This window comes from Oncorhynchus mykiss, chromosome 7 (genome assembly GCF_057628025.1).
Source record: "Oncorhynchus mykiss isolate SJ-2025 chromosome 7, ASM5762802v1, whole genome shotgun sequence".
NCBI classification, from domain to species: Eukaryota; Metazoa; Chordata; class Actinopteri; order Salmoniformes; family Salmonidae; genus Oncorhynchus; species Oncorhynchus mykiss.
Window position 1 is genome coordinate 18,163,970 of NC_143028.1, and position 13,122 is coordinate 18,177,091.

Consider the following 13,122-nt stretch of genomic DNA (forward strand, 5'->3'; position numbering starts at 1 on the left):
AATATTCCAAAATATTTTATCTGTGAAAAATAAATAACCTAACCAGGCAACAAAACGCTGCAAACCTAGTTTCCGGTTAAACCAGTGTAGGCTAGTTACAGTTGTCTTACTCTCTAGGCCTGGCCATATAAAAATGCTGTCCTAAGCAGTATAACAAATGGCCTTGTTGCTACTTTTCCTGTTCACTTTCTTACTAATGTCCCATGGAGTCTTGCAGAGTTCTGTAAATTATACTGTCAGCACATGAGAGTAAGAGTATAGTCAGGTGGGCGGGAGGAGGACAGGACAGGAGGGAATGGCCAGGACACCCATGGCACAAAGGAGACAATTTAATTAACAGTCTCACTAGTTCAGCAGCGAAGGGAGACTGGTACTCTCTCTCCCTCTATGTCTGTCTCTCTCTCTCGTTCTCTATCCAATCCAGGCTGCATCACATCCGGCCGTGATTGGGAGTCCCATAGGGCGGCGCACAATTGGCCCAGTGTCGTCCGGGTTTGGCCCGGGTAGGCCGCTATGGTAAATAAGAATTTGTTCTTAACTGACTTGCCTAGTTAAATAAGGGTTTACATTTAAAAATGTAAAAATAATCAATAGGAGGTTATTAGACCATCCCCTCTTCTAACTATACTAGGACATGACTGGGGTTTCATTTAACCCACAGTAGATTTCTGCCACACAGTCGTTCTAAATAAGTTGACCTATTTGCTTATGGTTTTGCCTACACCTAGGGACCTGCTTCTTAAATGATATGAGCAAAAAATATTCAATTTCATTTGGAATGGCAAGCCAGACAAAAATTAAAAGGGCCTATTTATATAACGAATATGAATTCGGAGGGCAGAAATGATTAAATATTAAAGCATTAGACCTCTCACTAAAGGCATCAGTCATACAAAAGTTATACTTAAATCCGAAATGGTTCTCCAGTAAATTGGTAGGAATGTCTCACCCCATGTTCAAGAATGGCCTTTTCCCCTTTATTCAGATTACAACTGCTCACTTTCGGTTGTTTGAAAACAAAATCGTCTCCAAAATATAGTTATTTTTTAAACAAGCCTTTAGAAAGTTAGTTGCAATATCTGTTTAATCCACCTGAAAAGAAAGAACAAATAATACAACAAATATAGTGTGGTTAAACTCAAATATACTAATTGATTAAAAAAAATTAAAAATTGAAGGAAAAAAATGAAAAAAGGTATGACTTTTGTAAATGATATCATAAATAGGACTGGTGGCGTTATGTCACACATGCAGCTAACACAGACATATGGAAATGTCTGCTCTACCCAAAATTACAACCAACTAATTACAGCATTACCACAAAAAATGGAAGAGGCCAGTAGAAGGGGGAAAAAGTAAGGAATATAAATCGCAAAATAGCTGGGAAGAGATTTTCGATGTACCTATTCCATTGCACATGGTTTATGAATTGACGCGCAAAACTTAGAATTTTTCAATTTAAATTATTTTACAAAATTCTTGCAACCAAAAGAATGTTATATATTTGGGGGATACAATCTTCCCAGCTCTGCAGATTCTGCTGTGAGGAGGCAGAGTCATTAGATCATTTATTTTGGTACTGTCGATATTTTAGCTCGTTTTTGGTCACAGGTCCAGGAATGGTTGAAGAATTTCAATATTTGCCTAGAACTAACGCTGCAGATAGCAATGCTGGGTGATTTGAAAAGTCCTAGTCAATCAATCAATAATATAATAATTATTTTAGCAAAAATGTTTCTCTTTAATTTACAATCTGTAGAAGCTATGAGAATAGAAAGGTTCAGTACTTTTGTGAAGCATCACAGCACAGTTGAAAAATATATGGCAAATAGAAATCCAAAATGGATGGTGTTCAGAGATAGATGGGAGGGGTTGAACAGAGATGAAGGGTGGGACTAATAACAACAAGATAACCAATGTAAAACATACAGGGTCTGTAAAATGTATATAGGTTCAGAAATCTTGTGAAATAGCACATTTACAAATAGAAATTGAACTGAATGGACATCAGAAATAGAGGAAGGACTAAAAACAAACAAAATTATAACTATTGTAAAATAGACAGTCTGTAAAATGTGTATAAACTGATGGTAGAAGCCTTAGTGTTATTGTTTATTAGTTTACTCCAATTGGAGGAAGGGTGGTAGGGTTTGTGGGAAATAATAAAGGTATATTCTAAAACAAAGTATGTACTGTATATGTATGTATGTATATATATATATATATATATATATATATATATATATATATATATATATATATATATATATATATATATATATGAATGTTTATGTCATATATGGGGGATTGGAAATGATGCAGACAATTACATTGATGGAAGCAACAATCTTTCCGCAATATTAAAGCTGATCCACCCCTTAAATTTTTTAAATTTAATTAAATTAAACTTAAAAATAGGCTGTTCTGTGTTTTAGCCACAGAATGGAATTGCATTGTATCTCTCTGGTTTGAACATTTATCGTTGCTTAAGTCTGAGCTCAAAACTAAGTCTACTGGGTGTTGCTATTCTCCATTGAATGCATCCTTGTGTCTATACCTTGACACGTTTCCTTTCGTCTCAGGAACACTTCCAAGGCTCTTGAAATTGCCAGTGCCTAGCAACAGAATGGGTCCCATGTGTTCGGATGTGTTGAGTGTTCTGCTTTCCATTTCAATATGTATATTATTCTAATCCACACACCATTTCATGCTCCTCTAAGAAATTGTGTGTAGGTGACAGGCTGCCACGTTTGATTTAATCTAAAAACAAATATAATTTAATAGAATAGTATAGAATAAAGTACATTTTTTCCCTGTTAACTACATTTTTGGTTAAAGACAATATGCAAATCCTGCTTCACAACAGCTTGCGTGTGTGTGTGTGTTTCTGTGCATGCTTGTGTGTGTGTGTGTGTGTGTGTGTGTGTCTGGTCTCCATTTTACTCCGGTTTCCCTACTGCAAATAGCAGCAGTGTTTCTCCCTCCACCTGTAGTGTACCCTCTCCTCTGCAGGCAGGCTGTGTCCACTGGACCATAGTAGAGGCAGTACCAGGTACACTGGAGATGGAGTGGAAGACAAAAGTGAAGGGACTTCCGAGTGTGTGGGGGTCGATTTCAGGGAAGAAGAAATGTCAATCCTTGCTGAATGTTGAACTAGATAGAGCAGAAGTTAGAACATGAAATGTATCCTCATTTAGCTGTTAATCAGGCTTTCACAGGTAATATACAGAAACCGTCGGCTACTAAAATCACTTTGTTTGGCACCAAATGTTATTTTAAAACTAACAATGTACAACATGAATTAAAAGAAAGTTCTGGAACCTTGAAAGTTAAACCAAAAATGCTGCATTACTTAGTAAGAGAAAATGTTGGGCTACAAAGTGATGATTGCGGTATTGGTAGAAACGCTTCAAGCCTCCAAGAACGCCAAGCACACTTCTACTAAAGATCCATGATTTGGCCTGTGTCATTATTTACCCCATCAAAACGAGTCACACTTGCGTCCCAAATGGCACCCTGTTTCCTACACAGTGCCCTACTTTTGACCACATCCAATGGGGCTCTGGTAAAAAGTTGTCACTCTATACGGAAAAGACGGCCAGTTGAGACTCGAACTGAGAGAACTGGAAGGAAATCAACGTTGCTGATGTCTCTTTATGCCACTGAAGCACTTTACATCAGAGCTACTTTGAAATGCATGAGCTGGCTGGAAGGGTGTCTCAGGTGTCAGGCAGTAGGACTGGTTAAACACCAATAAAGAAGTGACATTTCACAGAGAGAGAGAGAGAGAGAGAGAGAGAGAGAGAGAGAGAGAGAGAGAGAGAGAGAGAGAGAGAGAGAGAGAGAGAGAGAGAGAGAGAGAGAGAGAGAGAGAGAGAGAGAGAGAGAGAGAGAGAGAGAGAGAGAGAGAGAGAGAGAGAGAGAGAGAGAGAGAGAGAGAGAGAGAGAGAGAGAGAGAGAGAGAGAGAGAGAGAGAGAGAGAGAGAGAGAGAGAGAGAGAGAGAGAGAGAGAGAGAGAGAGAGAGAGAGAGACTCCTTTTGTCTTCCTATAGGGAGCTGGATAGGGCAACATTATTTGCAATGTGTTGATTTGTGATGAGCCTCGGCTTTCTTTCTTCATTTTATTGATCCCAGCTCCCAACACATGCTGCATCAATGAGCCACGCAAGGATAAAAAGCCATTTGTGGGGAACACGGCCCTGTTGAGTCAGGTTGCACAGTTAGATATGTAGAAAGGCTATAGGCCTCCCTTGACTGGATCCCAGTAGGAGCATCATTCTTTACTCTCTCTCTCTCTCTTTCTCCCTCTCTCCTTGAGTTGAGCTGTATGATTAGTTTGCTTATTTGGGGATAAAACGTTTTTGTATGAAGAAACAAAATATAAAGCCTATTAGCCAACAAGTCTATATGTTGCACTGTGTGTATTTATGCATAAACTATTTAGTTACAAAGCATAGGCATACACTAATAGACCTACCCTAAATAGTCTCATATACGATTAAGAAAGGCTGACCTGAAGATAAAATGCAGCCCTGGCTGAACTGTGATAAATGGAGAAAATATGAATTAGGTGCTTAGTTAATAACCCCTGAGGCAGGCTGTATAGGCCCACACAATAAAACGGCAGTCCTGCCACTTGGTTTGCTATGGAAGCCTGCTGAGGAGTTGTCCTGACATCTAGTGGTGTATCTTTGCAACACATGCATGTTTTGTAATGTGATGAAAATGCAACTTGCCATGGGTCATTATAAAAAAAAAAGGCAATAGGCCTACCTGGCAAAAAAATGTGTCTAAACTCAACCTCCTCAATTATGGTGCAGTATTCATGTCATAGGCCTACATCTTTTTAATTTCTATCTTTATTTTGTATGTGTACGTCATAGCTTACATGGGTGCCAGAAATGTATTTGAATAAATAAATATAACACTGTACAAAGTTTTGTAACCTTGAAGTTTCGTTTCACTATTGACCCTTAGTGCAGTTTGCTTGCCGCTATGCACATGTGGCACGGGTAATGTGAAGTTTCTCCCCTCCATACTGAGGTCTATAAGCATTCCTGATTTGTCTGCTACGCGAAGGCGGAGTCTCCTAGTGTAGTAGACTAATTTGTGTGCGCAACGCTGAATGGTAACCTGTGAACCAACAGTCACTCCACAGCGCTGGGCTTCAGGATGTTATTTTTTTCGCCGATAACAGAAATGTTCTTTATTTAAGCTACCTGGCCTCTTCAGAGAAGGTCTGCATTTGCATATTAATTCATTTCAAGATGAGATGTTAATACAACAACCCGTGGTGGATTGTTAGGCAGCATCCGATTATTGAATAGCATTTGTTGGCTGCAGCTGTATGCGACGGGAGACAACGTGCCAGAGGTGACTGCATCTCATCGCAGCATTTATTGATAGACCAAGGGGGACTGATGACAATAACAATTTCAGATAGTATTTAATTGTGCTCGTCTACAATACATACAGGTTATCTACCTCGAGAAATGCGTGCTTGCAGAACGCATTAGCAGAAGATGGAACAACAATGACTTTTTTCATATAGATCTCAGAAAGCTATAGCCCATGTGTATGCCTAGCTTAAAGCAGGTCCCTCTTATTGGACTTCTCATTCACTAGTGCGTAAAATGGGCAACAGTTTTTCTAACATAGCTGCTTTTCAGTCCCTGCATATTGTAATGCTGGGTTTAGATTCTGCCGGTAAAACGACTGTCCTGTACCGCCTGAAATTCAACGAATTTGTGAACACTGTTCCCACAATCGGATTTAACACAGAGAGGATAAAACTGAGTAACGGTACCGCCAAAGGGATTAGTTGTCATTTTTGGGACGTCGGGGGGCAGGAGAAGCTGAGACCGTTATGGAAATCCTACAGTCGGTGCACGGATGGCATTATTTACGTAGTGGACTCAGTGGACGTGGACAGACTAGAGGAAGCCAAAACAGAACTGCATAAAGTTACCAAATTCGCAGAAAACCAGGGGACTCCATTACTGGTGATAGCCAACAAGCAGGACTTGCCCAAGTCTCTACCGGTCCATGAGATTGAGAAGCAACTGGCACTGCATGAGCTCAGCCCTTCTACCACTTACCATGTCCAGCCTGCATGTGCCATCATAGGTGAAGGGCTCCATGAAGGCATGGATAAACTGTATGAAATGATTGTGAAACGAAGGAAATCACTGAAACAAAAGAAAAAGAGATAACTCATTACTGTGAAGTTGACCGCTATCTTCTGAGCAGTCTGCTACTGTACCGTGACTTTTGCTATAGTAGGCATGTCAGGTGATTCTTGTTATGATACACTGTATAGCTTTGGGGTTATTGGTGAAGCTAGTCACTTTTAGCTGTGCTGTTACATTCAATTACACAGAGGGAGGAAAATAAAAACTTGCCTCTTGCTATCAGAACTGTCCTTGACAGGCTGGTACCTGTTTGTTGCTGCGTCACAGTATTTTCTTGTCAATAGTTTTTTTTTACCTGAAGAGTGAATGCCCTACACAGCACTTTTTTTCATTCCTGATTGGAATGAACGTCATTAATCAATATCAATGTGCTTATACATTTTATTTTCCCACTTTGCGCGCTCTGTTTATGTTACTAACACATTGAGAGAGACCGTCCATGTCGTTCTAATAGTTCCTCTGCTCATTTGATAACTGGGCAAACAGTGCTGTTTTATAGTAGAATACAATAGCCTATATTGGGGTTAAGGTGTCTTTCGAATATAGAAGGCTATTCATATATTGCACGTTTCATCACAATATTATTTGGAACGTTTGTTTTATGACTGATGCCCATTCTACTTAATGCAGTGTCAATAAGTGCCGATGAAGATTTAGTCTGAAGTGCATTACTGTGGCTTGGAAACACGATTACCTTCCCGAAAGGAGGCTAATAATTAGTAGGACAAGCTTTTGTTATTATTGTTATGTCGCCAGATTGACTTTAGATGCAGTATAACTTTAGCTAGCTAAGATTGAGGGGAGAGTGCAACATTTTTGCTAGCTAACATTAGCATTGTTACCTATTTCTGACAAACTTTGCTATCTCTCTCAAGTAAACTTGACGCCATCATAATGATGGCAAAGTTGTTTACTACTAATTATTTGTCTTCTTTAGCAATATCATCGGATTTCCAGGCCACTATAGTGTAATTTTACTGTGGATATAGATACTTTTGTACCTGTTCCCTACAGCATCTTCAAGGTCTTTTGCTGTTGTTCTGGGATTGATTTGCCCTTTTCGCACACCAAAGTACGTTCATCTCTAGGGGACAGAACGCGTCTCCCTCCTGAAACAGTCATTAGCCCCCACTCAGAAAGTCTGAGACTGCAGTCCAAACACTTAAAAGACACAGCCTCATTCACTTACTTTTGCCTTACAGGCTGACTACACCGCTCGCGTCGCGTTGCAAAAATACATTTAAAAATCTATATTATTAAATTATTACGCCAACGAGCATCTGCGTTGCCAAGGACTAAAATAGAAATCAGTTCTATTTGTGACGCAGATCGTGCTGCAAGTCCTGCCTCTCCCATCTTCTCATTGGTTTATAGAAGCAGGTACCCACGTGCCATCTCCTCATTGGTTATACCCATATGGGTGACTGAAAGACGAACGAGGTCAGTGGCTGTAATACACCTAATTTATGAAAGTTGCCAATCTCAATATAAAGTCCATAGAAGAAAAAGCTTAGAAGAAGGAGAGATGACTCGAAACGATTCGGTTGACCGGTTTATGTGTGGATTAATTGTCAGAGTAGAGGACCTTGTGCATTTCAGGTAAAATAATAACTCAATATTTATATCCCAGGACAAATTAGCTAGCGACAGCAAGCTAGCCAAATTGGACAAATTAGCTAGCAAGCTAGCTAGCAAAATTGCCATAAATGTTTAATGCTTTTCACCTGTCCCAAAATTTATGTAATTTGTTCAGAGTTTGTTTTGATATTTTAACCTGTGTGTCGTGATCGTGTTTGGTGTGGGGGGAAATTTATGCACGATGGCGCATGCGCACAGTCGGATTGGGTTCCGTGTTACATGCTGACCACATGACTCGCGTTGCGTGCGCAAGAGTTGCAAGATAAATATAAACATACAGTTGAAGTCAGAAGTTACATATACCTTAGTCAAATACATTTAAACTCAGTTTATCACAATTCCTGACATTTAATCCTAGTAAGAATTCCCTGTTTTAGGTCAGTTAGGAACACCACTTTATTTTAATAAGAACGTGAAATATCAGAATAATAGTAGAGAGAATGATTTATTTCAGCTTTTATTTCTTTCATCACATTCCCAGTGGGTCAGAACTTTACATACACTCAATTAGTATTTGGTAGCATTGCCTTTAAAATGTTTAACCTGGGTCAAACATTTTGGGTAGCCTTCCACAAGCTTCCCACAATAAGTTGGGTGAATTTTGGCCCATTCCTCCTGACAGAGCTGGTGTTACTGAGTCAGGTTTGTAGGCCTCCTAGCTCGCACACGCTTTTTCAGTTCTGCCCACACATTTTCTGTAGGATTGAGGTCAGGGCTTTGTGATGGCCACTCCAATACCTTGACTTTGTTGTCCTTAAGCCATTTTGTCACAACTTTGAAAGTATGCTTGGGGTCATTGTCCATTTGGAAGACCCATTTGTGACCAAGCTTTAACTTCCTGACTGATGTCTTGAGATGTTGCTTCAATATATACACATCGTTTTCCTGTCTTATGATGCCATCTATTTTGTGAAGTGCACCAGTCCCCCCACAACATGATGCTGCCACCCCCGTGCTTCACGGTTGGGATGGTCTTCTTCGGCTTGCAAGCCTCCCCCTTTTTCCTCCAAACATAACGATGGTCATTATGGCCAAACGGTTCTGTTTTTGTTTCATCAGACCAGAGGACAATTCTCCAAAAAGTACGATCTTTGTCCCCATGTGCAGTTGCAAACCGTAGTTTGGCTTTTTTATGACTGTTTTTGAGCAGTGGCTTCTTCCTTGCTGAGCGGCCTTTCAGGTTATGTCGATATAGGACTTGTTTTACTATGGATATAGATACTTTTGTACCTGTTCCCTACAGCATCTTCACAAGGTCTTTTGCTGTTGTTCTGTGATTGATTTGCCCTTTTCGCACACCAAAGTACGTTCATCTCTAGGGGACAGAACGTGTCTCCTTCCTGAGTGGTATGATGGTCCCATGTGTTTTCACATAATGATTGTGTTTTCATGTATGCCCTACAGTCAATTTTGAGTGCATGTCTACTTATATTAAATATATAATTATTATTATACGCCTACCACTTGTAGCTAGCAAATTAATTAGCTAACTAATGTTAGCATGACTGCTGTAGCTGGAACTTCTGAAGAAGGAAAATGTTTTATTTCTACAATTTCTAAAAGATAACCAAACAAAACATATTTACTTTTTACGAGACGTGCTTGTGCCGTCATGTGCATTAGTATCACAATTTCAAACTTATTTGCATTCATTTTTACTTACACTTGTATGTTGACTTCTCCATTGATGTTGTTTTTAAGTTTTCACTGACTTTTCTTAGCAGATGTGCACTCGTCGCAAATTGAATTATGGGGAGTTTCAGGCCACGGAGTGAACATAATTCTACACTCAAAGCCGACTAAAAACGAGGGCTGAGGGGCTTACGTTGCAAACTTCCCTTGCTTGGCTAATCATTTGGACCGCCCTCCAAGATGGCGACGGGGATTCCCCCAATGGCATAAGGCGAGGGCAAGTGGACAAGGGTGTGTCTTTTAAGTGTTGGGACCGCAACCTATGTGTTCTCACTTCAATAGCATGATACTCACCCGTGTTCTAGTTGCTACTTCCTCGTTTACATTGGTAGTAGTTAAATAAAGGTTTTAAAATATATATATACAGTATATATAGAATAATTATTGGTAGAATAATAACTAGCCAACAATAGAAAAAACAAATTGTATGTACAGTAAGACACATATTTTTTTTGAAATTAAAATGTTTGTTAAAAAAACTTGTACACTTTTATTTACTTCCCTGAGAGGTTTTGACACTTAATGGTATGCTAGTAAGTGTGTGGAGGTAATTTGATATTACTGAGTAATTTAAATGCGGAGATTGTTGGCTGATTGTCCAATGCAGATAGATTTGCATTGAAACGGTTCTTTTTCTGAGTAAATCTATACAACTGTGTTGTGACAGGATGTTTTTTTAGTAGGCAGATTATTTTTTTTAGTTTACCTTTATTTAACTAGGCAAGTCAGTTAAGAACAAATTCTTATTTACAATGACGTCCAAATCCGGACGACGCTGGGCCAATTGTACACTGCCCTATGGGACTCCCAATCACGTCCAGTTGTGATACAGCCTGGATTCATACCAGAGTGTCTGTAGTGATGCCTCTAGCACTGAGACTGCTGTGCCACTCATGACCCGGTGATGATGGGATGTCCCAGACCAGTTCATGCTAACCAACCACACACTTTACCTTTCAAAGAAAGAGCCGTTTAAAAGGAGGGACACAAAAATATGTCACACCGTGATTTTTGTATTTATTATTCTCAGTATTATACAATAAACCGATTAGTAAAGTATTAATAGATTGCAATGGACTCTGGTTTTAGGCATAACTGGTAAATTATCCAATAAATGCCAAAGAACAGTAGTAGTTTAACAGTAAATTACTGTAAAGACTTGCTGTATTTCGAATGGTCCTGTAATTTCACTCCACAGAATACAGTACCCTACTGTATTTTTGGAGCACCTATAACCGTTTGTCTCATTAACATATTTTGAGGCGTGCCTTGTAAGAGGGTGCATGTATTGCACCCGTTAGTGAGAGTGATGTACCCATTTCATTGATATGTGGTACTGTAGTAGTTTACCAACAATTATATGTGTATAGGGGACAGATTGGAGTGTCAGTAAGTAATGATTGAGTATTTGCCATGTCCTTTGGTCTGTTTTGCACTGTAGTCATTGCTAGTTTGGAAGCCTTTGATAAGGCCTCTAAAAATGCAAGTGATATACGACTTTGAGCATGGTATGATCATCGGTGCGCTTGAGTGTGCTAAACTGTCATCAAGGCAAATTATGGCTACTTTGAAGAATCTATAATATAAAATATATTTTGATTTGTTTAGCACTTTTTTGGTTACTACATGATACCATATGTGTTATTTCATAGTTTTGATGTCTTCACTATTATTCTAAAATGTAGACAATAGTAAAAAAAAATAAGGAAGAACCCTTGAATGAGTAGGTGTGTCCAAACTTTTGACTGGTACTGTATATTTAAGCAATACGGCACGAGGGGGTGTGTATATGGCCAATATACCACGGCTAAGGGATGTTCTTAGGCACAACGCAACATGGAGATCCTGGATACAGCCCTTAGCTGTGGTATATTAGCCATATACCACAACCCCCCGAGGTGCCTTATTGCTATTATAAACGTTTTACCAACGTAATTAGAGCAGTAAAAATAAATGTTTTGTCATACCTGTGACATACCAGGGCTGTCAGTCAATCAGCATTCAGGGCTCAAACCACCCAGTTTCTAAATATATATATTAATATCATTATCTGTCATTCCTGCACCCGCTCCCCCTCTCTGGCCCTCGAGGGCGCCAGGCTGCCCATCATTATGCACACCTGTCACCATCATTACGCGCATCAGCGTTTCATTGGTCTCACCTGGACTCCTTCACTTTGTTGATTGCCCCCTCTATATCTGTCTGCTCCTCAGTTTGTTGCCCATGCCAGCATTAATGTCATTTTGTTTCCCCTGGCAAGACGCTGTCTGTGTTCTGTTTCATGTCCGTTATTTATTAAATGTTCACTCCCTGTACTTGCTTCTCATCTCCAAGTGTCTTCTGTCCTCACAATAATCAGTACCATTATCCTCACAAGGTGAGGTATTGAAAGGTATTGTTGTCAATAAATTGAACCCTTATGAAATAAATAATACAAATACTGAATGCTTAAAAAAAGGGGGAAATTATGTTTTTTTTATACTAATTATTTTATTGCTGAGAGAAAGAGATTTTTTTAACAGGTAATTTTAAAAAAATCTTGAAAGATAATGGTTAAATTTACTGGCGCCTCTGTTTTCAATATCTTTCAATATTATATATTCAGATTCAGATTACATGAAAATAGAGTTCTTTGGCCATGAACAACAGTGGTGGGTTTAGCGTTGAAAGAAATAGGCATATGCAGAAAATAACCCTATCCCTACTGTAAAATATGGTGGTGGATCTTTGATGTTATAGGGCTGTTTTGCTTCCACTGGTCCTGGTGCCTTCGTTAAGGTCAACAACATCATGAACTTTACCAGTACCATGACATTTTAGCTAAAAACCTGGTTTCCTCTGCCAGGAGGTTGACACTTGGAGCTTCCAGCAAAACAATAACCCCAAACACACATCAAAATCTACAAAGAAATTGTTAATTGACCACAAAAATCAACATTTTGCAATGGCCATCTCAGTCTGCAGACTTGAACCCCATGTGGTTTGAATTGATGAGGGCAGTCCATAAGAGCAGACGAAGGATATCAAGGATCTCGAAAGATTCTGTATGGCGGACTGGTCTAAGAAAAACAAGGGATCCAATAATTTCGACCCCCATTATTCTCAAGATTTGTTTAATACTTGTTATACAACATCTCTTTCTCTGAGCAATTGTATTAATATAGTAAAAAAAAAATGACCACACAATAAAGCTGAGTATTTGTATTATTTATTTGATACAGTCTTTTTTGCTCATCTTTATCAAGGGATCCAATAAGTCCGTATATACAGTGCATTCGGAAAGTATTTAGACCCCTTGACCTTTTCCACATTTTGTTACGTTACAGCCTCATTATAAAATGCATTAAAAATAACTCCAAAAAATCATCTTGAATCTACACACAATAACCCATAAAGACAAAGCCAAAACGGGTTGTTGTATATGCTAATTTATGCAAATTAAAACAGAAATACCTTATTTATATAACTATTCAGAACCTTTGCTATGACACTCAAAACTGAGGTAAGGTGTATCCTGTTTCCATTGATCATCCTTGAGATGTTTCTACAACTTCACTGGAGTCCACCTGTGGTAAATTAAATTGATTGGACATGATTTGGA

General features: G+C 39.0%; 1 protein-coding gene across 1 annotated transcript; it reads left to right on the forward strand.

The window, feature by feature from the left end:
• Positions 1 to 3,978: 3,978 nt before the first annotated feature.
• On the forward strand, positions 3,979 to 11,836 carry LOC110527536 (ADP-ribosylation factor-like protein 4C). Its single transcript, XM_021608880.3, has one exon. The coding sequence runs from the start codon at positions 5,634 to 5,636 to the stop codon at positions 6,210 to 6,212; it is 579 nt and encodes a 192-aa protein (XP_021464555.1). The 5' UTR covers positions 3,979 to 5,633; the 3' UTR covers positions 6,213 to 11,836.
• Positions 11,837 to 13,122: the final 1,286 nt, after the last annotated feature.